The sequence below is a fragment of the Artibeus jamaicensis genome, unplaced genomic scaffold (assembly GCF_021234435.1).
Source record: "Artibeus jamaicensis isolate MK-2021 breed Jamaican fruit bat unplaced genomic scaffold, CSHL_Jam_final scaffold_11, whole genome shotgun sequence".
Taxonomy (NCBI): Eukaryota; Metazoa; Chordata; class Mammalia; order Chiroptera; family Phyllostomidae; genus Artibeus; species Artibeus jamaicensis.
The window spans coordinates 2,579,304-2,603,400 of record NW_026522027.1 but is presented as its reverse complement, the minus strand read 5'-3'; the positions used below and the strand labels follow the sequence as shown (position 1 = coordinate 2,603,400).

Below are 24,097 nucleotides of genomic sequence, written 5' to 3'. Positions count from 1 at the left end.
ACAAAACCATGTCTTGGTCCATTCTCTACATAGTTCAGGTCTCAGCTCAAACATTGCTCAAGAAAGCTCTTCCTAACTGCTATATAACCATATATGATACATGCTGTCATATTTCTAATTTGATCTGTTTATGGTCAAATTTCTCAGTCTTTATAATTTGCTTTTTTAGTGCCTTATAGGTACTTTTTGTACCTCTGAGGTTACTAAGATAGTTCCCCCTATTCTCATCTAAATAGATGTAAATTTAGATGTATCCGTCTTAGTTTTGTGCTTCAGATTTAGATTTGAACTCTCCGGGAACTTATTTTTGTGTGTAGTGTGAGGTAGGGATCTATGTTAGCTTTCTATTGCTGCTGTAATAAATCGCCAGAAGCTTAGTGGCTTTAAACAATACACATTTATTTTCTTACAGTTCTGGAGGTTGGCAGTCCGAAATCAGTCTGGGCCAAAGTCAAGGTGGCAGCAGGCCAGGGTTCCTTCTAGAGGCTCTGAGAGAGAATCATTTTCTTGACTTTTTTAGCCTCTAGAAGCAGCTGAATTCCTTAATTCCTCAGCTTGTGGCCTCACATCACTCCAGTCTCCGCTTCCACGACCACATCTTCCCAGTCTTGTTTCCCTCACCCATCTGAGGGGTCCTGTGGTTACCCTGGGCCTGCTGGGGTAATCAGCATAATCTTCCCACCTCAAAATCCTTAATCACATCTGCAAAGTCCGTTCTGCCATGTGTAAGCTAACACACAGATTCTGGGGGTTAGGACGAGGACATTTGGGGGGGACCATTCTGCCCACCACAGGGTCCCACTTCGTTCTTTCCCATCTCAGCTCACAGATTAGCCTGCCCTTTCTCATCTGCAGTGGGGGTCGGCAAGCTGCAGCCCACCGGCAAAATCCAGCCCACCCGCTCTTTTTGTAAATAAAGTTTTATTGGAACCCAGCCACGAATTCATTAATGTATCATAACGTGTGGCTGCTTTTGCGCCACAACAGCAGCGTTGGGTGGTTGTGGCAGGCACTGCGTGACCTGCAAAACCTAAAGATACACACTATCTGGCCCTCTCCACAAAGAGATTGCCAACCCCGATCTACGGGGGTGGGGTTGTCACATGTCAGGACCAAGGGTCACCTACTTGTTATTCAAAATGGACTTGGCATCTTCATTTTCCCCGCCACTATTTGATTACTGCCCACTTCCTTCACTGGACCAGATTGGCCTTGTTTACTGCCATGTTCTCAATACCCTGTGCAGGTCCTGGCATACAGGAGGTGCTTATGTTAGAAAGAAGAGCAAGCCAATGTCAGCTTGAGCCTCTGATTTTAGTGGGAGGAACTGGCCCCAGGGGGGACACTGACTTTGCCCGAGATGGTGACGCTTGCACCCTGACACAGGCCTTGTTACAGGTTAACACTTGTGTCTCACAGACACAGCTTCTGGGTCCAGAGATGAGACAAAACTTGTCCAGGGCTCCTGGGCCATACCTAGTGGGTCAGAGCTGGCTCCAAAACTTGGACTTCGTTTTTTTCATACTCTCAGTAATATACCCCTTGTTCTTGACTTTTATCATGTATGTTAAGAATCTCTCCATGCTGGTACCTGAAGGGCTGACTTTTTCCTACAGCTACACATTCCACTCTAGTTCTGTCTTCTACTAGCTGGTCTGGTGACGAACACTCAGGTTGCTCCCCCCCCTTTGGGCACAGCCATCGCGCCGCAGTGCACGTTCTTGCCCACGTGCCTTGCTCACGTGCTTAGTTTATAGGATAAATTACAAGTGGAATAGTTGAGACGAGCACGTGCGCGTTCCACTATGTTACAGATACAGCCAAATGGCCAACACGGAGGCACCGGTCAACTTAATAAAGACAGCCCGTTTCCCCACACTCCTCACCAACCCATGTGAGCAGACTTCTTACCTTTGCCAAATGAATAGTTGGGAAAAACCAGAGCCAGTGGTTCACACCACAGCTCCAGGTCCACGTTGGGGCCGGTTAGCTCCCAGTGGGTGACCCTTCCCTTCCCCAAAATGGGTAAGCAAAGAGTTCCTTCACCCTTTAAGTTACAGTGCAGTGTGCGGTGCCACCCTCCCTGCCAACTAGAAGAGGTGAGTCCGTGCAGCCCGGTTTAGAAGTGCCACCTCTTTATTTCCTGGGGCCGGCGGCAGGGGGAGCCAGTGAGCCCAGGGGAGGGCTCACCCCCGCTCCCCCTGACTCTCGGCCGGGTGGTGGCTGCGTTGGTGAAGGAGCAGGAGGCGTCTCTGGCCAAAGGCCTGGCCGCAGCTGGAGCAGTGGTGCCGGGCCGTGGCCTGGCTGCCCGGCGCGGTGGGGGGGTCGTGACATAGGCGATGGGCGGCCAGTTTGGAGGGGAATGAAAAAGCCTTGGGACAGTGTGGGCAGGGATAGGGGCGGGAGTCCGTGGCATGGTGTGTGTGTCGGTGGGCAGCTAGTTTGGAGGGGTAGCAGAAGGACTTGGAGCAGTCAGGGCACGGGTAGGGGCGGGCGGGCGCGTGGGTCCAGAGGTGGGCTGCCAGCTTGGAGCGGTGGCCAAAGGCCTTCGGGCAGTGCGGACACGGGTGCGGGCGGGCCCCGCTGTGCGTGAGGCGGTGGGCTGCCAGCTTGGAGGGGTAGGAGAAGGCCTTGGGGCAGTCGGGGCACGGGTGGGGGCGGGCGCCTCCATGTGCCAGTCGATGCGTGGCCAGCTTGGACGGGTAGGAGAAGGCCTTGTCACAGTCGGGGCAGCGGTGCGGGCGCTGGGGCGGGGGCCGCCTGCGGGGTCGAGTCGGCGCCCCCGAGGATGCAGCAGGCCCTGCAGCCGACTGGTGGGGCTTCTTGGACGAACCCTGGTGGGGAGCTACGGGACAGTAGGGCTGATGGGCTCTTGGCAGCAGCCAACTCCCTAAGTCTAGGCTAGGTTTTCCCCCACCCCAGCCCGCTTTGATATTCGAGTGTACCTGGGCACTCAAGTGTCATACTGAGATTCCTCAACTGTCATGTGTCTGCTCTCGACCCCTGGCATCTATCATCCTAAGGGATGCCAAAACATTACCTACCTGTACCCCCAAAGCTAAGGCTTTTCCAAAGCTACTTAGGTGTCTGCTTCTGTATCTTCCCAAGTGATCACCCTCAAATCCTGCATGTCATGTTCCTTGTCCCTCCTGTAATTTCCTGAGCCCTAGAAATGATCATGAGGGTCCCCCCTAAGCCAACCGGGAGAATCCCAGAACTTCACATTTTGGGGATCCCAAATTGCCACTACCCTGGGCCCTCACATTTTCACCCTGAGACACCCTCAAAATGTGATTCTCTTAGCCCAGCTCCTGGAGAATGCCGCCCCCCCCCACACACACACACAGCCGTGGCCATTCTCACCTCCTTTGGTCACTAGTTCCTTGCCAGCAGGACTAGGGTCGGTGGCTGCAGTGGCGGGTTCGGCATCCCGTTCCAGCATCTTGCTGGCCCAGAGACCTAAAGGAGGGCCTGAGGGGGGGGAGGGGGGAGAGTGTCGCTGGTGATTATCAGGCTAATGAGGATATGGCTGCAGGGCCTAAAATCAGAGGTTAATCTGTTTAGGGGTCTATTTAAGTGTGGGATCCTAAATTGGAGGCGGGAGTTGCCGGAAGGCGGAGCCTAAACGCACCATAGGCGGGGCTATGCAAATCTAATGCAGATAAATTCCCTTTGCCACTTAAACCCAGGGTTATAACCTCCGAGCAGAGTACTACCTAGACCTCTACTACTTAAACTCAGCAGCGATCCTGGGCGTGGAGAGGGCGGAACCTATGCCCACACTGGGCGGAACCTCCCCACCAGAACCTCCCAGGCAGGGGTACTTACGACCGGAATGGCAGGAACTACACAAGTAGGACCCCAAGTCGCCTGCTCTGAAGCTCAGGCCCAGAGGAAGGGCCAAAGAACTCAGTGGGCGGGTCTTCTGAGATTTTCCCAGGGGAGGGGCCCCAGAGCTCTGTGGGCGGAATTTCGTGTCGAAGAGAAAGCTTTACCTCGGCTTAGTCTCAGTCCATTGACGCCTGGACCGCTAAATTTCTTCCTTGCTGAGAAATTCCATCCCCGGCGTGGAGTTGGGGCCGTGGAGGGTAAAGGAAAGACCTGTAGGAAGACACAGAAAGAACGTGGCGTGTGTTGTAATCCAGAGAGTCTTACTGGACCTCTCCGGATCTCAAGCGTCCGGGCCTCGATTCACCCCAAGGGATCGTGGCATTCGGGAACCAGTGCACCCTCCCAAGGCTCAGACATCGATGCAGTTCCTCCGGAATCTATGCATCAGCATCCCAAACGATCCCACTCCGGGAGATCCTAGCATTCTGCCCCTAATCCCTGTCCGGGAGACCGAGGCGTCTCGGCGGGGGCTCCAGCATTCTCACCTGCGGACCGCCCCTCCCTGGGGGCGGGGCTCTGGGCTCCTCCCGCGGCGGCCGCGGTCGCAGCCGCGCTGCCCGTAGACACGGAGTTGTGGCAAGCTGTATACCCAGCGACCACAGGGGAGGGCGGGGAGCGCTCGCAAGCAGCTGGGCCCAGCCTCATTTCCATTCCCTCCGCCCACGTCCTGCCTGTGGGGGCGTCAGTACGCACGCGCAGTGACGGTCCGAGGAGGCAGTGGCTGCGGAGACAGAATGGATGGAAGGAGTGGGTGTGAAAGTCTGGCAAGTTGGTGAGTAAGCGCAGAGCCGCGGGCGGAAGGACTATAGGCAATAGAAAAGTGTACAGAGGCTTGCAGGGCCTACGGTGGCTGACTGGAGTCAAGAACGTTCAGGAGTTTACACGGAGAGCTGCGGGTAGACCTCATTGAGACAGCGGCCACGACTGGCACCTTCCCTCTTCTGTGTCCCACTTCCTTTCGAGCATCCCGCTGGGAGCCTGAGGTCGGTCCCTGGAGGCACTTTCAAGAGCCGTTGGCCCCATCCACCCCTACGGCGTTTCTAATTCCTGGAGAGAGGGCGGAGTGGGGCGGGCTCGGGGCGGAGCTGATGCCCAATAAAAAGCACGCTATTTGCATAGCTCCTTGGCACCCTTCGTCATTGGGTTATTCCAGATTCTTTGCCCCTCCCACCCCAACAGCGTGACCCAGCGGAGGCGGGGGGTGGGGTGGGTGGTGGTGGCAGGAGTTGAGGGAGGGGTTCCCAGAGGGTCTGAAACTCCTGATGCCACGCGGAAAGGCATGCTTTGCATCCTTCCGCGAGCCGTGAGAGTGCATCTTTCTGCCCAGCACAGGAATGACCATGAAGTGCCTATAAAAATACCCCGCATGAGTGGTTCTTCATCCTGATAACCCACAACGTCTGGCGAGCTGTGGGAGCTGTGGGAGTTACCCCAGGGGTTACTGGAGCCAGGTTGCCTGGGTAACTGGTTTGGAATCTGGGCTCTGTCACTTTCTAGCTCTGTGACCTTGGGCAAGGACCTAATTTTTCTAGGCCTCAGTTTCCTCATCTATACAATCAAGGGTTGTTAGTATTAAATTCGGTAATGGAAAGTGTTTTACAACAGTGCCTACAGTGTCAGTGCCAATAAATGTTACCAGTATTCTTGTTCTTAGTGTTCATTAAAATAGACCATGACAGGGTCAAGGTTGTCTCAGGAACAGAGAGTGAATAGACCTCAAGGTGGAAAGGAGCGGTCTGTGTTCCAAGTATCTCTTTTATCCTGTCCTGCCTTGCTTCAGACTCACTGACCTTCCAGTTCTGGTATGTGCTGTGGTCAGTCCTACCTCAGGGCCTTTGCACCAACTGTGCCCTCTGTCCTCAAGGCCCTTCCTCCATCACTTTGCTTGCTGATTCCCCAGTCAGATCTCAGTTCAAATATTACCACTGCAGAAGTACCCCCTGCCCACCCTATCTCAGGGAGCCCCTTCTCTCCATTGCTCCATTGTTTTATTCCCTTTGTATGCACTTAGCATTATATACCTGTCTTCTAGAATGTATGCTCTGTTAAGATGGACAGTATGGACAACTTGTTTATCTCATTCATTTCTCTGTCCCCCACATCCAGAACCGGGCTTAGCTACATATGTTGTGTTAAAAAAAATTATGTCAAGCGAATACCTGAAAGAATTAACAGCCAGAAGCTCTCTCTAATGAGAAGGTAGAATGATGGGGAAAGTTAAGAACTTGAAGTCAAGGAGTTGGCAACAGGCCTAAGCTGAACAGAAACCCAGGCGGGGGTTTTAAACACACAAAGTGACATGAACTAGTTTAGATTTTTATCCACTTTATTCTTTAACCATATTTCTAGGTTATGGAAAATTCTCAAACATACAGAAAAGGAGAAGGAAGGGGGGAGGGTAACTAACTCCCATATATCCATCACCCAGGTTCCACGTGGCCAATTTTATTTCATCGTCCCCTCAGTGACCTTCCTTGAGCACACTGCATTACTGGTATTTTAAAGCAAATTCCAGGTATGTCACCCAGAAATGTTTCAGTCTGTGTCTCTAAAAAAATAGGAGCCTTCACCCTGGCCAGGTATTTTCAGTTGTTAAGAGCATTGCATGAACCTGCCTAGGTTGCAGGCTCAATCCCGTGGTTACGGCACATACAGGAATCAACTAATGAAAGTATACACAAATGGAAAAACAAATCCATATTTCTCCCTCTCTCTCTAGAATCAATAAATTTAAATAAGAACTCTTTTTTTTTAAAGTATATACTTTATTTATTTATTTTTAGAGAGAGGGGACAGGAAGGAGAAAGAGTGGGAGGGAAACACGAATGTGTGGCTGCCTCCCACGTGTCCCCCACCAGGGACCCGGCCCGCAACCCAGGCATGTGCCCTGACTGGGAATCAAACCGGCGACCCTTTGCTTTACAGGCTCAATCCACTGAGCTACACCAGCCAGGGCAAGAACTCTCTCTTTTAAATAGAACCACAATATTGTTGACAGGAGAAACCTCATTTTTCTTGCCGATGCTGGAAAGAACTACAGATCAGCAAATTTATTAGTTTGCAGGCAGGGTTCATGGGTGATATGTTCTCATGGAAGAGAACGGACCTTGTGTGGGTGGGGGCGCAGGAGGCTTAGGTCCAAGGCAAAGCTGAGCAAGGGCAGCAGAAGTGAGGTCAGCCAAAGGCCTGGGGTGGCAAGCACCCCAAGTCTTTTGTTCTGAGGACCTACATGGTTGGTGTGGTGGAATGGGGTGAAGAAGTCACATATTTATTGACAGGTAAAGGTGATGCCAGCTTTCCCCGGGAGGAGGGCAGGAGGAGGATGTGACTACCCAAACTTAGGTGTGTGGGGGTCTGGTAACCCGAATCCTTATCTTTTTTTTTTTTTTTTTTAAGATTTAATTCATTTATTTTTAGAGGGGAAGGGAAGGAGAGAGGGAGAGAAATATCAATGTATGGTTGCCTCTCATGGGTCCCCTGCTGGGAACTGGCCTGCAACCCAGGCATGTGCCCTGACTGGGAATCAAACCGCGATCATCTGGTTTGCAGGCCCGTGCTCAATCCACTGAGCTACACCAGCCAGGGTCCTTATCTTGTTCCAGACTCCATTTGTTCATCTTGCTGTAAAACAGATACATGACGGGAGGCAGTTAATTAAAGTTGGTGCGGTTACCCAAAGTTATTTATGGGCTCTTTCTGTAAGCATTAGGGACTCCATCCTAAAATAAATAGTGTCCAGAGGTAGGCAATTAACCACAGTTGCTTCATGGGCTTCTTTGGGTACTGGGGACCCTCCTGCCTTTCAGGCCTTGTGATGAAAGCACAGTTTCAAGGCTTTTTCCCCCAGATAATGGAAACGCTACATAGAATTTCAATGACTTTGACAGTTTCAAAAACTGACATAGTGTTTCTTGTGATGCTGGAACACCTGGCAGTATTATCGGATCAGGCTCAGGACTGCTGAGTTAGTGGGTGAGACATGTCTCCCTCCTCCTCCCTTCCTCGGTTTGCTGTTCGTTCTACCTTAAGTGCTAAGAGGCGTTTCCTGGCAACCAGATGCTAGACACAGGATGTAACAGCAGCACAGTCTCAGAGTTCTTCCTATGCTGTCTTCTGCCTCAGTATAGTTATCACACCTTCCAAAATTCAGAGTCATTTCTATGTTACCACATAGCCTACAGTGTTCAAATTTCCCCCATGGTCTTAAACAATGTGAGTTTGAACTGAGAGTCAATTTTTAAAAATCCACGTGTAAGTGGACTCCGCAATTCAAATCCACGTTGCTCACAGGTCAGCTGTGTATCTTATTTTTTTCCTTTCCCAATGTTATACTTTCTTTCAAAGATTCAGAGAATTTGAGAGAATAAAGAACTGTTCTCTGCCTTAATAACAGAATTGGCCAAGGTCAACAGTTATCCAGTCATAGCCAGTGTTGTTTTATTCTTGCCCAGCCCCCAAATAATTTTAAAGTGATATGCCAGACATCATAACCCATAAGTACCTTTTTGTTACACTTGCTTTGTTTGGTGGTTGCTGCATGGGAAATGAATTGCAGGGAGGCGGAGTGGAAGCCAGAACCCAGTGAGGCGGCTGTTACATATTAGTTATATATAAATTACCAGCATTTAGTTAGCTCTTTGTATACCAGCAACCATTCTAAGTGGCTTATATGCATTCATTCATTTAATCCTACAGCGACTTTTTAAAAAAAGATTTTATTTATTTATTTTTAGAGGGGAAGGGAAGGAGAGAGGGAGAGAAATATCAATGTATGGTTGCCTCTCATGTGTCCCCTGCTGGGAACTGGCCTGCAACCCAGGCATGTACCCTGGCTGGGAATCAAACCGCAATCCTCTGGTTCGTAGGCCCATGCTCAATCCACTGAGCTACACTAGCCAGGGCCTACAACGACTTTTTAAATGGAGGCACTACTATTATCTTCATTGTACAGAAGAGGAGAATGAGGCATAGAGCGGGGAGGTCACTTATCCAAGGTCCCACAAGGCCAGGTGTTGAACCCCTGCATGCTGGCCCCGGAACCAGGTAATTTGCATGTTTCTTTGCTGCCTGTTGACTGGACCAGAGGACATGATGCTGGAAAAGCAGCCTGATGGGGAGGTTCACGCTATAGGGCCTACAGTGATGAATTGGGAGGCGGTGGCAAGATGAGGAGGGAGTGGAGGGTGGAGATGAAATAATGATAGCCAGCTCCCACTGAGCGCTTGTCCTGTGCCAGGTGCTGTTTCAAACTCTTTACATGGGTAAACTCACCGAATCTTCACAATGAGGGAGGAATGATTTTCAACCCCATTTTACAGGGGAGAAAACTGAAGCCCAGAAGAAGGTGAGTTTTGAGCCCAAGATTACCCAGGTAGGAAGAATGATGCCAGCCTTTCTAACTCAGAACACCTCACCGCTAACCCTAGGAAAACCCCAAAGAGAGTGCACACCTTCAAGGAACAGGTTAACCATCTAACAATTTTGTAAAAGCATCAGGAATGGGCACCTCGGGAATGAGAAGGTCTTATTTGCGGGGCTCCAGAGCTTCTGGAAGTCGCTGCACCTCTCCTTGTTTTAGCCTGATGTCTGTACCTCCCTCCCCATCCAGACGGAGGACTCACCTCTGAATCTCCAGCTTCACCCGGCTTGGGCCAGGCATGCGGGACACCTCAAGGTAGGCGAATAAAAATGAACAAAGTTCTCTGCTTGGCTCAGCTTTTTTGTAAGCCTCGCTTGAAGACATGCTTATTGATTTTTTTTTTTGAGAGAGAGAGGGAAGGAGGGAGAGAGAGAGGAGAGAAACTTCACTTGGTTGCCTTCTCATAGGAGGCTGACAGGGGTTGGGGATGGAGCCCTATGCTGGATATGTGCATATGTGACCTGAAAGGGAATCGAACCAGCGACCTTTCCATCTGCTGGGGGATGTGCCAACCAACTCAGCCACACTGGCTGGGGTGCAAAATTGTGTTTTGAAAAGGCTTTTCCTGAATTAACATCATCAAAATGTCCATACTACCCAAAGCAATTTACAGATTCAATGCAATACCTATTAAAACACCAATGGCATATTTCACAGACATAGAACAAGCACTTCAAAAATTTATATGGAACCCTAAACGACCCCAAATAGCAGCTGCAATTTTGAGAAAGAAGAACAAAGTAGGAGGGATCACAATACCCAATACCAAACTGTATTACAAGGCCACTGTAATCAAAACAGCCTGGTACTGGCATAAAAACAGGCACATAAACCAATGGAACAGAACAGAGAGCCCAGAAATAAACCCAACTCTCTATGGTCAATTAATATTTGACAAAGGGGGAAGAAGCATAAAATGGACTAAAACTATTCCCAAATGGTGTTGGGAGAGCTGGACAGCTACATGCAAAAAAAAGAAACTCGATCACCAACTTACACCATACATCAAAATAAATTCAAGGTGGACAAAAGACTTAAATATAAGCCGTGACACCATTAAAATCCTAGAGGAGGACATTGGCAGGAAAATCTCATATTCCACACGGCAACATTTTTACTGATATGTCCCCTAGAGCAAGGGACATAAAGGAAAGAATAAACAAATGGGATCTCATCAAAATAAAAAGCTTCTGCATGGCTAAAGAAAACAGATAAAAAGAGAACCAGCTGTTTGGGAAAACATTTGCCAATGATACCTCAGACAAAGGTTTAATCTCCAAAATATACGAAGAACTCACATGACTGTACTTTAAGAAGACAAGCAACCCAATTAAAAAATGGGCAAAGGACCTAAACAGATACTTCTCCAAGGAGCACATACAGAGGGTCCAGAGACATATGAAAAGATGCTCAATGTCGCTAGCTATCAGAGAGATGCAAATTAAAACCACAATGAGACACCACTTTACACTGGTCAGAATGGCCATCATAAACAAAGCAACAAACAAGTGTTGGAGAGGTTGTGGGGAAAAGGGGACCCTAGTTCACTGTTGGTGGGATTGCAAACTGGTGTAACCATTATGGAAAATGGTGTGGAATTTTCTAAGAAAACTAAAAATGGGTCTGCCTTTTGACCCAGCAATTCCACTGTTAGGAGTATATCCTAAGAACCCTGAAACACCAATCCAAAAAACCTATGCACCCCAATGTTCATAGCAGCACAATTTACAATAGCCAAGAGTTGGAAGCAAGCTAGGTGCCCATCCAAAAACTATGGTACATTTACACAATGGAATTCTATGCAGCAGAAAGAAAGAAGGAGCTCCTACCCTTTGCAACAGCATGGATGGAACTGGAAAGCATTATGCTGAGTGAAATAAGCCAGGCGGTGAAAGAAAAATACCATATGATCTCACCTTTAACAGGAACCTAAACAACAAAACAAACAAGCAAGCAAAATATAACCAAAAAGACTGAAATACAGAACAGGCTGACAGGGACCAGAGGGGAGAGAATTTCAAGGGAAAATGGGAAGGATTCACAGGAAAAAGTATAAAGGACACATGGACAAAAACTAAGGGGGGTGGAAATGGGAGGGAGGTGGGGAGCATGGGGGTGGGCTGTGATGGGAGTAAAAGACAGAAAACTGTACTTGAGCAATAATTAAAGAAAAAAAAGAAAATGCTCTTCCTGGAAAGGAATAAACATTCCCGAAAAAATACTTAGGCAATTTTAAAAGAAACTTTAATGAGATAAAGTGTTGTTCTGGGAGCCATGCACCCACCGTTTCTGAAGTGTCCTGGAACCAGACTTTTTTTTTGTCTGATAGTGAGAAGCCAACCTCACTCTTGTCCTATGAAATGGCCCTGGGGCTGTGAGTGTATTGGGGCCTCTTGTTGGGTTTTTACCTCTCTCCCTGCCTGTGCTCCCAGCATCCCTCTATTGCCTTTGAATGTCTCCCTGTACCATTCTCACAGTTTTCCTGGTCTCTGATACCTCCTCACCGCCCCAGGCCCAGCTGTGCAGGCCACCTTCTGGATGCCCCTCCCCGTGGCCGCGGCCGGCCCCTTTAAGGCGGGCCCCCGCCCCTGCGCCCTCGGTCCCTTTAAGGCCTGCCTGGTCCACGCCCCCCTTCTCTCCTCTGCAGGGAGCAACTTCCCTCCAAAGACTCCGGCTGGGCTCCATCCTCCTCCAGCCGCTTGCGCGATGGCGGGGAGCGCGCTGAGGGTCGCGGGGCGGCAGCTGAGCCAGCACAGCGGGGCCGGAGCCCGCTTCCTCCTGCGGCAGGTGAGAGCTGGCGGGACAGAGAGCGGGATCCCTGGGGCCCTGGGCGGCCGCAGGGGCCGAAGACCTGCGTCCTTTAAATCCGGAGAGATCTGGGAGTCCCGGGGCCCGGGGCGGATCCTTGAGTTCTTCACGGAAGAGGGCGCTGGGACTTCCTAGCAAGTGGGGACTCTTCGGTCCCGATAAAGTGCCTGGGGCTCCAGACTCCTGACTCCGGAGGACCGAAGTGCCTGGCGTTTCTGCCTCTGGCTATTAGCCAGGAGAGTCCAGCCGAGGCCTGGACTCCCAGGTCCCCAGTGAGTGGGTCTGGATCTGCGCTCTCAACTACCTCCCCCCCCCCCGCCCGCCCCCTCTCCAGATGTTTGAGCCCAAGAGCTGCACCTACACGTATCTGCTGGGGGACAGAGAGTCCCGAGAGGCCATTCTGATCGACCCGGTTCTGGAGACTGCGCCTCGGGATGCTCAGCTGGTCAAGGAGCTGGGGCTGCGGCTGCTGTACGCTGGTCAGTCTGGGTAGGACTCCTGGTGGGGGAGGCGGATATGAGGGCTGGGAATCCTGCGTGCCCTCCCTGCACCTGGTGCCCTCCCGGACCTGGCCTCCTCTCTCTCCCAGTGAACACCCACTGCCACGCCGACCACATTACAGGCTCGGGGCTGCTCCGGTCCCTCCTCCCTGGCTGCCAGTCTGTCATCTCCCGCCTCAGTGGGGCCCAGGCGGACATACACATAGAGGATGGACAGTCCATCCACTTCGGGCGCTTTGTGAGTCGGGTGTTGGGTCTTCCAGAGGGTGGTGGCCTGGACTTGGGCTCAAGGGATGAAGAGTCTTGGGGGCCTGGGTTCCTCAGTCCTGGGGTGGGAGGGGCCTCAGGCTTGGGTTCCTGATCCCTGAGCTTTTGGTCTCTAGGAAAAAGATGCTATTAACCCAGGTGGGGAACTGGGGCAAGAGGCTCTGGGGAGGTGTGTTGCTGGCCGAGCCCCTTAAGTAAACAGCACTTACTCAGCTTCCTACAGTTTGGGGGCAGCTCCTTTGGCCTGGCATCTCCATAAAAGTTGATTGGGGACTGGAATGCCAAGACCTGGGCTGAGGGAGAGACCTGTCTTCTGAGAGCCACTGTTGGAGGAAGTAGCATTCTTGTTGCCCAGGGTCAGGATGGGGGTAGGCCCTGAGGCACCCAGGGTGCAGCATTTAAGGAGGAGCTGACTCTCCAGGCCAGCACCTTCCGTGACCTCGCCTCCTTAAATGTTGCTACTTAAGCTACTGTCTTGCTTCACTCTGGCCCCGCCCTGCTGTTGCCCCACACTGGAAAGGTCTGAAGGTTCCTACCTGCCTTTCCGTTCTTTTGCCACAAGCCTAACCAGCTGGTTTCTGGCCAGGATTTCAACCCAGGGCAGTGCAGAGGGGTGGGAAGGATGCTGGGGTGCCCTCAGAGAGAGAGAGAGAGAGCTGGCAGGGCTTTTTTCTGATCAGTGTTGCTAAAGGGGTAGTGAGTCCCCTGACATCAGGGACATGATGTCAGGTGGCAGGGTTTCCCTAAATGGAGATAGTTTGAGCCACAACATTTAGCTGAAATGAGGGCTGTGTGGGGTCCTCACATGTTTGAATGGAACTCAACTTCCATTGTTTGAACATACCACATTGGATTTATCTGTTCATTAGTCGACAGACATTCGAGTTGTCTCCATTGTGTGGCTATTTGGGATAATGCTGCCCCGTGAATGTTCATGTTCGAGTTTTTGTGTGGACGCCTGTTTTCATTTTCCTTGGGTACATACCTCGGATGGAATTGCTGGATCGTATGGTGACTCTACAGTTAGCAGTTTGAGGAAAGGCCAGACTGCTGTCCGAAGTGGCTGCATCATTTTTTGTTCTCACCAGCAGGGGGTGAGGGCTCCAGTTCCTCCACATCCTTGCCAACACTGGTAACCATCTGTCATTATGAATATTCACCATTTTGTTTGGTTTTTACCTGAGTACTTTATAAACCATTGGAGACAGGCACATTTTTTCCTCTCCCTTATTTTCTTCCCTACACTTTTTACAACTGAATTGTCACGTACATATAATATGGTACAAAGTGCACATATTGTATATATGCAGCTTGATAAATTTTTACACGTTTACACTTGAGTAGCTACACCCAGATTCAGATAAAGAACATGCCCAGCACCTAGAAGGCTTCCTTGTCCCTCTTTCTGACCATTGATACCCTGCCGAGGAATCATCATTCTTCTGTCTTTTCTAAAATATTTTAAAAATTTTTTTAGAGAGAGGGAAAGGGAAGGAGAAAGGGAGGGGGAGAAACATCAATGTGTGAGAGATACATTGATGGGTTTCCTCTTGCAGGCACCCAGCTGGGCAACCTGGCCTGCAACCCAGGCATGTGCCCTGGCTGGGAATCGAAACAGCGACCTTTTGGTTCACAGGCCAACATGCAGTCCACTGAGCCACACCAGCCAGGGCTCTTCTGTCTTAATCTTAGATTAGTTCTGCCTGTTCTGTGTGTTATAACCAGAAATCATACAGTGTGTACTCTTTTGTGCCTGGCCTTTTTCACTGTACACAATGTTAGATATGGTTGTCATTCTTTCCTTTTGTTGCTATATAGCAGGGATTGACAAACTTTTTCTGTAAAGGACAAGATAGGAAATAACCTTTAAAAAAATTTTGCCTGGCTGGTGTAGCTCAGTGGATTGAGCACAGGCCTGTGAACCACTCGATCGTGGTTCAATTCCCAGTCAGGGCACATGCCTGGGTTGCAAGCCAGTTCCCAGCAGGGGCCAGTTCCCAGCATGGGATGCACCAGAAGCAACCATACATTGATATTTCTCTCCTTCTCTCCTTCCCTTCCCTTCTAAAGATAAATAAATAAAATTTATTACTTTTTTTTTTTTTTTTTTTTTTTTATTGCCCTGGCTGGTGTTGCTCAGTGGATTCAGTCCCAGCTTGTAAACCAAAGGATCTGGGATTTGATTCTCATTCAGGACAAATGCCTGGATTGCCACCAGGTCTCCAGTAGGGGGCGCATGAGAGGCAACTACACATTGGTGTTACTCTCCCTCTCTTCCTCCCTTTCCCTCTCTCTAAAAATAAATAAAATCTTTAGCCCTGGCTGGTGTAGCTCAGTGGATTGAGCATGGGCCAGCAAACCAAAGGGTCGCTGGTTCGATTACCAGTAAGAGCACATGCCTGGGTTGTGGGCCAGGTCCCCAGTAGGGGTTGTGCGAGAGGCAGCCACATATTGATGTTTCTCTCCCTCTCTTCAGAAAGAAGGGCTTTTTTCTGATCAGTGTTGCTAAAGGGGTAGTGAGTCCCCTGACATCAGGGACATGATGTTGGGTGGCAGGGTTTCCCTAAATGGAGATAGTTTGAGCCACAACATTTAGCTGAAATGAGGGCTGTGTGGGGTCCTCACATGTTTGAATGGAACTCAACTTCCATTGTTTGAACACACCACATTGGATTTATCTGTTCATTAGTCGACAGACATTCTTCTTTCTGAAGAGAGGGAGAGAAACATCGACTGGTTGCCCTTCTCACATGCCCCAAACCCCTGACAGGGATGGGGCAGCAACCCAGACATGTGCCCTGACCAGGAATTGAGCTTGGGATTTTTCACTTTGTGGGATGACTGACACCCAATCCAACACACGGGTCAGGGTGTTAGTAAGATTTGCAGGTCATATGGTCTCTGTTATAACTACTCAATTCTCCTATTGTTGTGAAAGCAGCCAGAGAGGATGCATAAATGAATAAGCATGGCTGTGTTCCAATACAACTTTATTTGTGGCCGCTGGAATGTACATTTCAGTAATTTTCATGTGTCATGAAATAATCGTTCTTACTTTGATTTCTTTTTCAACCACGAAAAACTGTAACAAGCATTCTTAGCTTTCAGGCCTTACAAAGGCAGGCGGCAGGTCCAATGTAATATACCAGCCATAGCTTACCAACCCCAATGTAGAGAGCATTTCATTCAGTGAATTTATCACAATCCATTTGTCTTTTGCTGGCTGATTCCAGCTTGGGGCTATTATGAATGGCACTGCTATGAGGATTCTTGTACAGATCTCTTCGTTGAGATTACCCTCAATTCCAGGGAGGGGACTTGCTGGGTCACAGAACTGACACCTGTTTAACTGAAATAGAAACTGCCTGACAATTTTTAAAATTTTACACTCATACATTCTACACTCACAGTAGGCCAAATTTGGATGGTTTCACTGTGGCATGAGTTTTCTGTTTTAATAAGCCACCATGGAGACTTGAATGTTTTATCACCCGTGAGGAGATTTAGGAAGTTAGTCTTTCCTGTTAAATGTGTTGATTGTTACGCATGTTCCTCGAAGACCCTCTTCTTTCCCCCATTATCCTCCTCCCTGTTCACCCCTCCCCTCTGGTTACTGTCAGTTTGCTCTTTATTTCGAGAAGCGTGCTTCTCAAGACTCCAAGTTCCCGGGTCCCATTTTTTTTAAAATATTTTATTTATTTATCTTTAGAGGGGAAGGGAAGGAGAGAGGGAGAGAAACATCAATGTATGGTTGCCTTTTGTGCGTCCCCTGCTGGGAACTGGCCTGCAGGGAACTGGTCTGCAACTCAGGCATGTGTCCTGACTGGGAATCGAACCGCGATTGTCTGGTTCGCCGGGTTCCATTTTTGAGATTCTGATTTAATCGATCATCATATGCCCTACAAAAGTATTTCTGTTCTTCCTCCTGTTTCAAATTGAAATATTTCAGTTGTGGAACAAGCCTTTTATCCTCCGATATTTTTTATTTATTTTATTTTTAATTTGTAAAGATTTTACTATTTTTAGAGAGAGGGGAAGGGAAAGAGGGAGAGAAACAGTAAAGTGTGGTTGACTTTCAGTCGCCCCCTACTGGGGACCTGGGCTGCAACCCAGGCACGTGCCCTAACTGATAATGGGACCAACGACCCCTTGGTTCGAAGGCCCGTGTTCAATCCACTGAGCTACATCAGCCAGTGCACCCCAATATTTTTATTTTAATTTCAAGCATACAGACAAGTTGAAAAAATTTCACAGCATGTATCTTGTATATCCACCCATCACTTCATCTTATTTTGTTTCCACAAAAGAAAGAAGGTTTAGCTGATGGAGGTTCAATGTATTTTTGCTACAGTGGAAAATTATATTTTGGGTTTTTGAGTACAGAGGGAATAGAAAAATGCATGGTAATACCAAGATTAAATACTTTTGAATAATAGAGCAAAAAAATACACTTGGGAAAAGAAAGGTAAAGAAACCGGGAATTTACGTGCCACCAGGGGGCAGTGTGGGCCGCGGAAACTGCAAGGTGAAAGCGATTCGGGCCTGCACTGATCCCTTTAGTCTGGGGTTTAGTCGATGCAGGTAGTTTCAGAAGTCAGATCATTAGGGTAATAATTTCTTTTCCGACATTTGCTTCTCTTAATTGAGTGTGGGGATTTAATTAAGGATGAGCTTCCTGGGCCGCAATGTTTGTGTCTGGGTTTTGTGGGGTGTTTGGTTTTGTTTTGTTTTTTTAGAGAGAGGAGAGAGAAGCATTAGTCAGGCTCTCTCACACACCGCGACCAGGGACTCAGCCGAAACCCAGGCATACACCCCGACAGGTGACCCTTCCCTTTGCTGGACGTTGCCCAACCACAGGAGCCACACCCGTCAGGGCATGTCCAGGATTCTTAATGGCAGTCTTAGAAGTGGCTTTGGAAATCAGAAAGTGAACGTTTGAGGTGACAGACCCTGCTCAATTGCCCTGTAATGTGGCTGTATGAGTCGTATCCACATCCCAGGAAAGGTAAGGCCTTTCCTCAAACACCCTGAGTGACTGGCAGTTGCCAGTCTGGTGCGCGGATAATAAAGGTTTTTAAATTTAACTCTCACTGTTCCCTCCTTCCTTTTAAGGGAGGTCGAAAGTCTTTTCAGATGGTTTTTTTTTTTTTGCCATTTGTTTTCTCTTCCATGAAATACCTGTTTGGTTTTTTGTTTTTGTTTTTTAAAATATTTTTAGACAGAGGGGAAGAGAGGGAGAGAAACATCAACATGTGGTTGCCTCTCACGCACCCCCTACAGGGGACCTGGCCTGAAACCCAGGCCTGTGCCCTGACTGGGAATCGAACCAGTGACCCTTTGGTTCACAGCTTGATGCTCAATCCACTGAGCCACACCAGCTAGGGAGGAGTTGTTTATACATTATGGCTGTTCACACTTTATAATAGTTATTTACTCATGCTGCTAATTAATACTGCCTCTGAGGTTTTATTCTGTCTTTTAACTCTGGTTTTGTACTTTTTGATAATGAAGTTAAACTATGTGCCCACAGCTGTCACTGTTTTTCCTTATAGCCTCTGAATTTTCTATCATTCTTAGAAAAAGCTTTTCTACCTCAAGGTTTTAATCATTTTATTTTATTATTGAATAAATAATTGACAGAGAGAGAGACAGAAACATTGATTTGTTGTTCACTTATTTATGATTCTTGTATATGCCTTGATAAGGATTAAACCCACAACCTCGGTGTATCAGGATGCTGCTCTGACCAACCGAGCTACCTGGCCATGGCCCTTTTCTACCTCAAGATATAGTTCCTCCTATATTTATATCTAGAATTTTAATGCTTTTTATGTTTAGATCTATAGTGTATCCTGAATTTTGTGTTTTATTTCTAGTTATAAAGTTACATGTTCGTTGTATTTAAAAAAAAAAGATGATATAGGAAAAGTTTAAAGAATAAAATATATATTTTGCCCTGCCTGGTGTGGCTCAGTGGATTGAGCACCAGCTTGTGAACCAGAGGGTTGCCCATTCAACTCCCAGTCAGGGCACATGCTTTGGTTTCGGGCCAGGTCCCCAGAAAGGGGCAGGTGAGAGGCAACCACACATTGATGTTTCTCTCTCCCTCCCTTTCCCTCTCTCTAAAAATAAATAGAATATTTTTTTAATAAAAATAAATAAAAAAGAACAGAATATGTATTTAAAGTTAATGAATACATTTTATAAAAGGTGACACTGTAAAGGTGGCTTTGTAACTTGCTTTTCTGCACTTGATTTTAAACATATTTTTGTGTCCTTAAATATTTGTATATATCATCGTTAAATTTCAAAGACTGGTTAGTATTTTATAGTTGTATTAGTGTGCTTATGTTTTTCTTATTGATTTGCAGGATCCGTTTGCTCAGGAAGTATGCTGTGTACCACCATGTGGTACATACCCCATTTTTCGGACTATAAGACGCCCACCCCACCCCCAATTTGGGAGGAATAATGGTTGTTAGTGCTGCTCTTGAGTTCTGTTTACATTTACATTGGTGAAATATGATGTTACTTATGTTGTTAAATATTTTACCACATTTTTTGCTTCAAAATTTTTTTTCCTATTTTCCTGCTCTGAAACCTAGGTGTGTCTTATGGTCTGAAAAATACTGTATATTATAAATATATGGGATCCTCAGCTTGCTTGTTCCCTTTAAGTTTAATTTGTGATGTTTTTGTCATTGCAAAACTTCAGGTTGACTTAAAGTCAAACCATCAGTCACTTCCTTAATGACTTACGACATTAGGGATCACATTTGAATGTGGTTCCCTCACCAGAGGTTGTATATTAATTTGTACTTCTGTTGCTGCCACAGTGATATGATTTTATGGTCTTGCCTTTATTTCACTTGGAGTTTAGGTCAGTGTGAGGTCTGGGCCTGGAAATCTAACTTAGTTTTTTACAAAATAGGTTATCTGTTAATAGATGTGACCCTGGAATAGTTTCACCAGGAGGGCAGGGCCATCAGCTTCCTGCTGACCACCTGTACTTTCCCTCCCTGCCAGGCCTTGGAGACCCGGGCCAGCCCCGGCCACACCCCGGGCTGCGTCACCTTCGTCCTGAGCGATCACAGCATGGCCTTCACCGGAGATGCCCTGCTCATCCGAGGGTGTGGGCGAACGGACTTCCAGCAAGGTCACAGGCCCTGCCCTGCAGCCTGAGCCCTTAGTATAGTTATGAGTGTGCCAGGGTTTTAAGTCTCAGCTGCAAGAATGACTGAATGAGTGTTAAGCATTTAGGGGGTCAGGACTGACCTCAAGGCATTTAGCTGTGGAGTGGGGGTGGAGTTAGATTCAGAGGGTAGCTGATCAGGGAACAGTTAGATTGAGGGGTTTAGTTGTTAGGGGACAGTTAGGTACAGGGGTGAATTCATTATGTATTGCTGTGAAAGAAATTACCCCAGAACTGAGTGGCTTAAAACACTGATTAACATTTATTATCTCACATGGTTTCTGAGAGCTGGGACTCTGGGAGCGGGTTAGCTGGGTGGTGGATTTGGCCAGGGTCTCTCATGAGGTTGCAGTCAAGCTGTGCGGCTGGGCTGCACTCATCTGAAGGCTTGCCTGGGGCTGGAGGCTCCGCCTCCACAGAGGCTCCGCCTCCACAGAGGCTCCGCCTCCACAGAGGCTCCGCCTCCACAGAGGCTCCGCCTCCACAGAGGCTCCGCCTCCACAGAGGCTCCGCCACATGGCTGGCAGGCTGGCCCTGGCTGCAGGCAGGAGGCCTGGGTTCCTCCTTTCATGGGGCTATTAAAGGGCCATCACAACCTGGCAGCTGGATTCTCCCAAAGGGAGTGAGCAGAGAGAGAGCGAGAGACAGGGGCCCTAATTTTTTAAAAGAAGACTTTATTTACTTTTAGAGAGAGGGGAAGGGAGGGAGAGAGAGAGGGAGAGAAACATCAATATGTGAGAGATACATCCATCTAGTTGCCTCTCGCATGCCCCCAACCGGGGACCTGGCCCACATCCCAGGCATGTGCCCTGACTAGGAATCCAACAGGTGACCCTCTGGTTTTCAGGCTGATGCTCAATCCATTGATCCACACCAACCTGGGCCCTAATTTTTCTTAATGACCTAATTTCCTTAGTTAAACGGTCATTTCTGCAATATCTTATTTATTAGATACAAATCCCTTAATCCAGACCACCGTGTCAAAGAGTTTGTGGCCAGGTTTTAAAACTGCGTGAGAGGTTTGGCTGCTGGAGGTGTTGTGGGGATGGGGCTGGTGGAGTTCAGTTCTGGACGGCACCAGCCGCTGCTAGCTCTCGCTGCTAGCAAGTTGTCCGAGTCAGTGGTTTGATCGCTAGGGGGTCTGTGTTACGTTCCAGGTTTAGCTGCCCAGGGCACTGAGATTCAGGGATTTCTCTGTGAGAGGGGAGTTGCAGAGTCTCAGGGTTTGGCTGTTATTTGAGTGAGACAGAGAATGTAGGGTGGACAGTAGGTTGGGGGGATTTAGCTGTCTCGCGAGAGGAGGGCGAGACTGGATGAGAGGAGCAGACAGCCACGCTGACCTGGCGGTGGGTAACCAGATCCCCTGGGCGCCTCTTGCTTCCTCTTCTCTCTCTCCTTATCTCTCCGTCTCCTCCTCTGTCCTTTACTCTCTGAGGCCCCTATGCTCCCCCTTACGCACTCCCAAAGCAGTCATGCAGTGGAGGGGTTCAGGACTCAGGGCTTCCTGTTAGAGCCGTGGCGCCATTCCTTCAGTATCTTGCCTTCTAGTCCACCGCCCCTGCCCAGACCCTTTCTTGGCATCTGCAAAGCGAGGGCCAGCTCCTCAGCGCTTCAGTGTCTCATCTCAACCTTGTTTCCAGCTATGCCGAGTGTTTCACCGCTCCCTGTTCTCTGTATGTGCCGTTCCACCTGCCTAGAATACCCTTTCCTCTCCTTCTCTACCTAGATAAAGGGGTGCTGGCAGGAAATGAGGGAGAGGGTTTAGCTACCTGCACCCTGTTCTTGGGGGAAGGGGTTAAGGGGCCTCTCTTGTCCTCTTGATCCACTGACCTCTGAGCTTTGCCTCCCCAGGCTGTGCTAAGACCTTGTACCACTCGGTCCACGAAAAGATCTTCACACTCCCAGGAGACTGTCTGATCTACCCTGCTCATGATTACCATGGTGAGGGCTTCCTGGAGGAGGTGTGGGACCTGCATAATTTACTACTATTTGACAGGGAGCACCAAAGTACTGTAATCCTTGTGGGGCGTGGGACTACAATTCCCAGAAATTCCGCTGGCCCAAATGATGGAGTGCTTATGTGTGCTGAGTGTGAATGTGGAAACCATGACTCTGGAATTCCAGAAGGCCTGGGTTTTCCTAGCACCTCTTAATAGAGCTTAGGGAACTGAGAAACTAGGTTTCCCATATTGCCTGTTGAGGAGGGAAAGCAATTTCAGGAACATTCCGAGAAAAGCCTAGTAGCCCCGGGGCCAGAGAGGCACCCCAAAGCCTTCTGGGAAATGTAGTCCTGAGAGGTCCAAGGCACTGAACAAGTGGACAGTCCTCTCCCTCCCTTGCCCATTAGGGCTCACGGTGTCCACTGTGGAGGAGGAGCGGACTTTGAACCCTCGGCTCACCCTCAGCTGTGAGGAGTTCATCAAGGTCATGGACAACCTGAACTTGCCCAAGCCTGAGCAGATAGGTATTTGGGGGCTTGGACTCCTGGTCTGAGGGTGCAGGGGATGGGGGCCTGGAATCCTGGTGTGTGGGGTGGGGGTGCGGTCCTGGACTCCTGGGTCTGGGTTCAGGGACAGAACTCCTTTCCTAAAGAAAAGGGCTCTTAGGATTTCTGGGTGCCATTTAAGCCTGCTGGGGCCCCTTAGCTTCCGTCCTGGTTTCTTCTTTCAGACGTTGCTGTTCCAGCTAACTTGCGTTGTGGGGTTCAGACCCCACCTTCCTGACTTCATCTCCGTCACATGCTCATGTCCATTAAAAATGCAGTAGCTGGGGAGAGGGGAGGGGTGCCGTCACTGGAGTCTCTCTCCTCTTCCCCTCCCTCAGCAGTCTTCAAGCCTCTCGAATAAAGTTTTTTTGTTGTTGTTCTGAATCTGACTTCTGTCTGTTTTCTGGGGGAACCCGTTGGGCTTTTGGGCCGAGGTACCTGGGGTTCGTTCTGGTGTCCGGAGAGGCCAGACAGCAGGACAGAGTGAAGGTCCAGAGAGCCCAGAGGAGGAGATATTCTAACTCACAAGAGCAGCAGCAAACAGGTGTCTGGGGCAGGGCTTCTTGGCTCCATGGATTAGAACGTCATGTTGAGTTCGAGCGATTTCCCCCTGGGAGACCCAGGATAAGGTAATTCTGTTCTCCAGGCCTCTTCTGTAAAGTGAACATAGTAATGTGTTCTGATGATCCAGTGAGTTCATATGTGTAAGGTGCTTGGCACACTACCTGCCTGGCAGGCTTCCTATCAGTGTTAACCACTATTTTTAAAAAAATTTTTTTCTTTTTTTAAATTTAAAAAAAAATTATTTATTTATTTGTAGAAGGGAAGGGAAGGAGAGAGGGAGAGAAATATCAGTGTATGGTTGCCTCTTGTGCATCCCCTGCTGGGAACTGGCCTGCAACCCAGGCATGTGCCCTGATGGGGAATCAAACCACGATCTTTTGGTTTGCAGGCCCGTGCTCAATCTGCTGAGCTACTTTTTTTTTTTTTTTAAAGCAAGATTAAGGCCCTGGCTGGTGTGGATCAGTGGGTTGAGCATCAGCCTGCAAACCAGAGGGTTGCCTGTTCCATTCCCAGGCAGGGCACGTGCCTGGGTTTCGGGCCAGGCCCCCAGTGGGGGGCACTTGAGAGGCACCCACACACTGATGTTTCTCTCCCTCTCTCCCTTCCCCTCTCTAAAAATAAATAAATAAAATCTTAAGGGAAGATTAAATTTTTTTTTAAACTGAGAAAGTGAGATGTTAGCATTGTCAGGGATATAGGAGCCATAATGAGATGATAACATCTGTAATTCAAGCACTCATTTAAGATGCCCAGGAAATATGATACATGAGGTGGACACAGACTGACCCCTGTGTTGGGAGTGACAAGCGGTAGAGGGTTCCTCGGCCATGGAGAGGTGATCATCCCTGATAAACTATGGGTGAAAAGAAGAGGATTTTTTACCATTTGAAACTGAGCTGCTGAATCAGGTTTTCAGTAGAAGCGATAGAACTCTTTCACACACAGTGGATGACAGCAGCCGTGTCAGTGAT

At 48.7% G+C, this 24,097-nt stretch overlaps 2 protein-coding genes across 8 annotated transcripts; one reads left to right on the top strand and one right to left on the bottom strand.

Moving 5' to 3' along the window:
- Positions 1-386: 386 nt before the first annotated feature.
- Positions 387-4,943, bottom strand: ZNF575 (zinc finger protein 575). Of its 3 annotated transcripts, XM_053655741.1 has the most exons (5): positions 4,823-4,943; positions 4,585-4,612; positions 3,996-4,101; positions 3,364-3,471; positions 387-2,845 (listed from the first exon to the last, which is right to left on the bottom strand). In XM_053655741.1, the coding sequence occupies exons 1-5, from the start codon at positions 4,912-4,914 to the stop codon at positions 2,187-2,189; spliced, it is 993 nt and encodes a 330-aa protein (XP_053511716.1). In that variant the 5' UTR covers positions 4,915-4,943; the 3' UTR covers positions 387-2,186. The 3 variants fall into 3 exon arrangements, with proteins under 3 accessions (XP_053511716.1, XP_037008195.1, XP_037008194.1); XM_037152300.2 differs by lacking the exons at positions 4,585-4,612; positions 4,823-4,943 and adding an exon at positions 4,377-4,458; XM_037152299.2 differs by lacking the exons at positions 4,585-4,612; positions 4,823-4,943 and adding an exon at positions 4,196-4,364.
- ETHE1 (ETHE1 persulfide dioxygenase) lies at positions 4,577-22,940 on the top strand. Of its 5 annotated transcripts, XM_037152296.2 has the most exons (10): positions 4,577-4,663; positions 9,210-9,235; positions 9,500-9,565; positions 11,958-12,097; positions 12,453-12,597; positions 12,708-12,856; positions 19,912-20,041; positions 21,929-22,018; positions 22,425-22,541; positions 22,748-22,940. In XM_037152296.2, exons 4-10 carry the CDS (start codon positions 12,017-12,019, stop codon positions 22,798-22,800), a joined length of 765 nt encoding a protein of 254 aa, XP_037008191.1. In that variant the 5' UTR covers positions 4,577-4,663; positions 9,210-9,235; positions 9,500-9,565; positions 11,958-12,016; the 3' UTR covers positions 22,801-22,940. The 5 variants fall into 5 exon arrangements, 4 of the variants coding, with proteins under 4 accessions (XP_037008191.1, XP_037008189.1, XP_037008193.1 ...); XM_037152294.2 differs by lacking the exon at positions 9,210-9,235 and having other exon boundaries at positions 4,580-4,663; XR_005083510.2 differs by lacking the exons at positions 9,210-9,235; positions 22,425-22,541; positions 22,748-22,940 and adding an exon at positions 13,755-14,017 and having other exon boundaries at positions 4,580-4,663; positions 21,929-22,016.
- Positions 22,941-24,097: the final 1,157 nt, after the last annotated feature.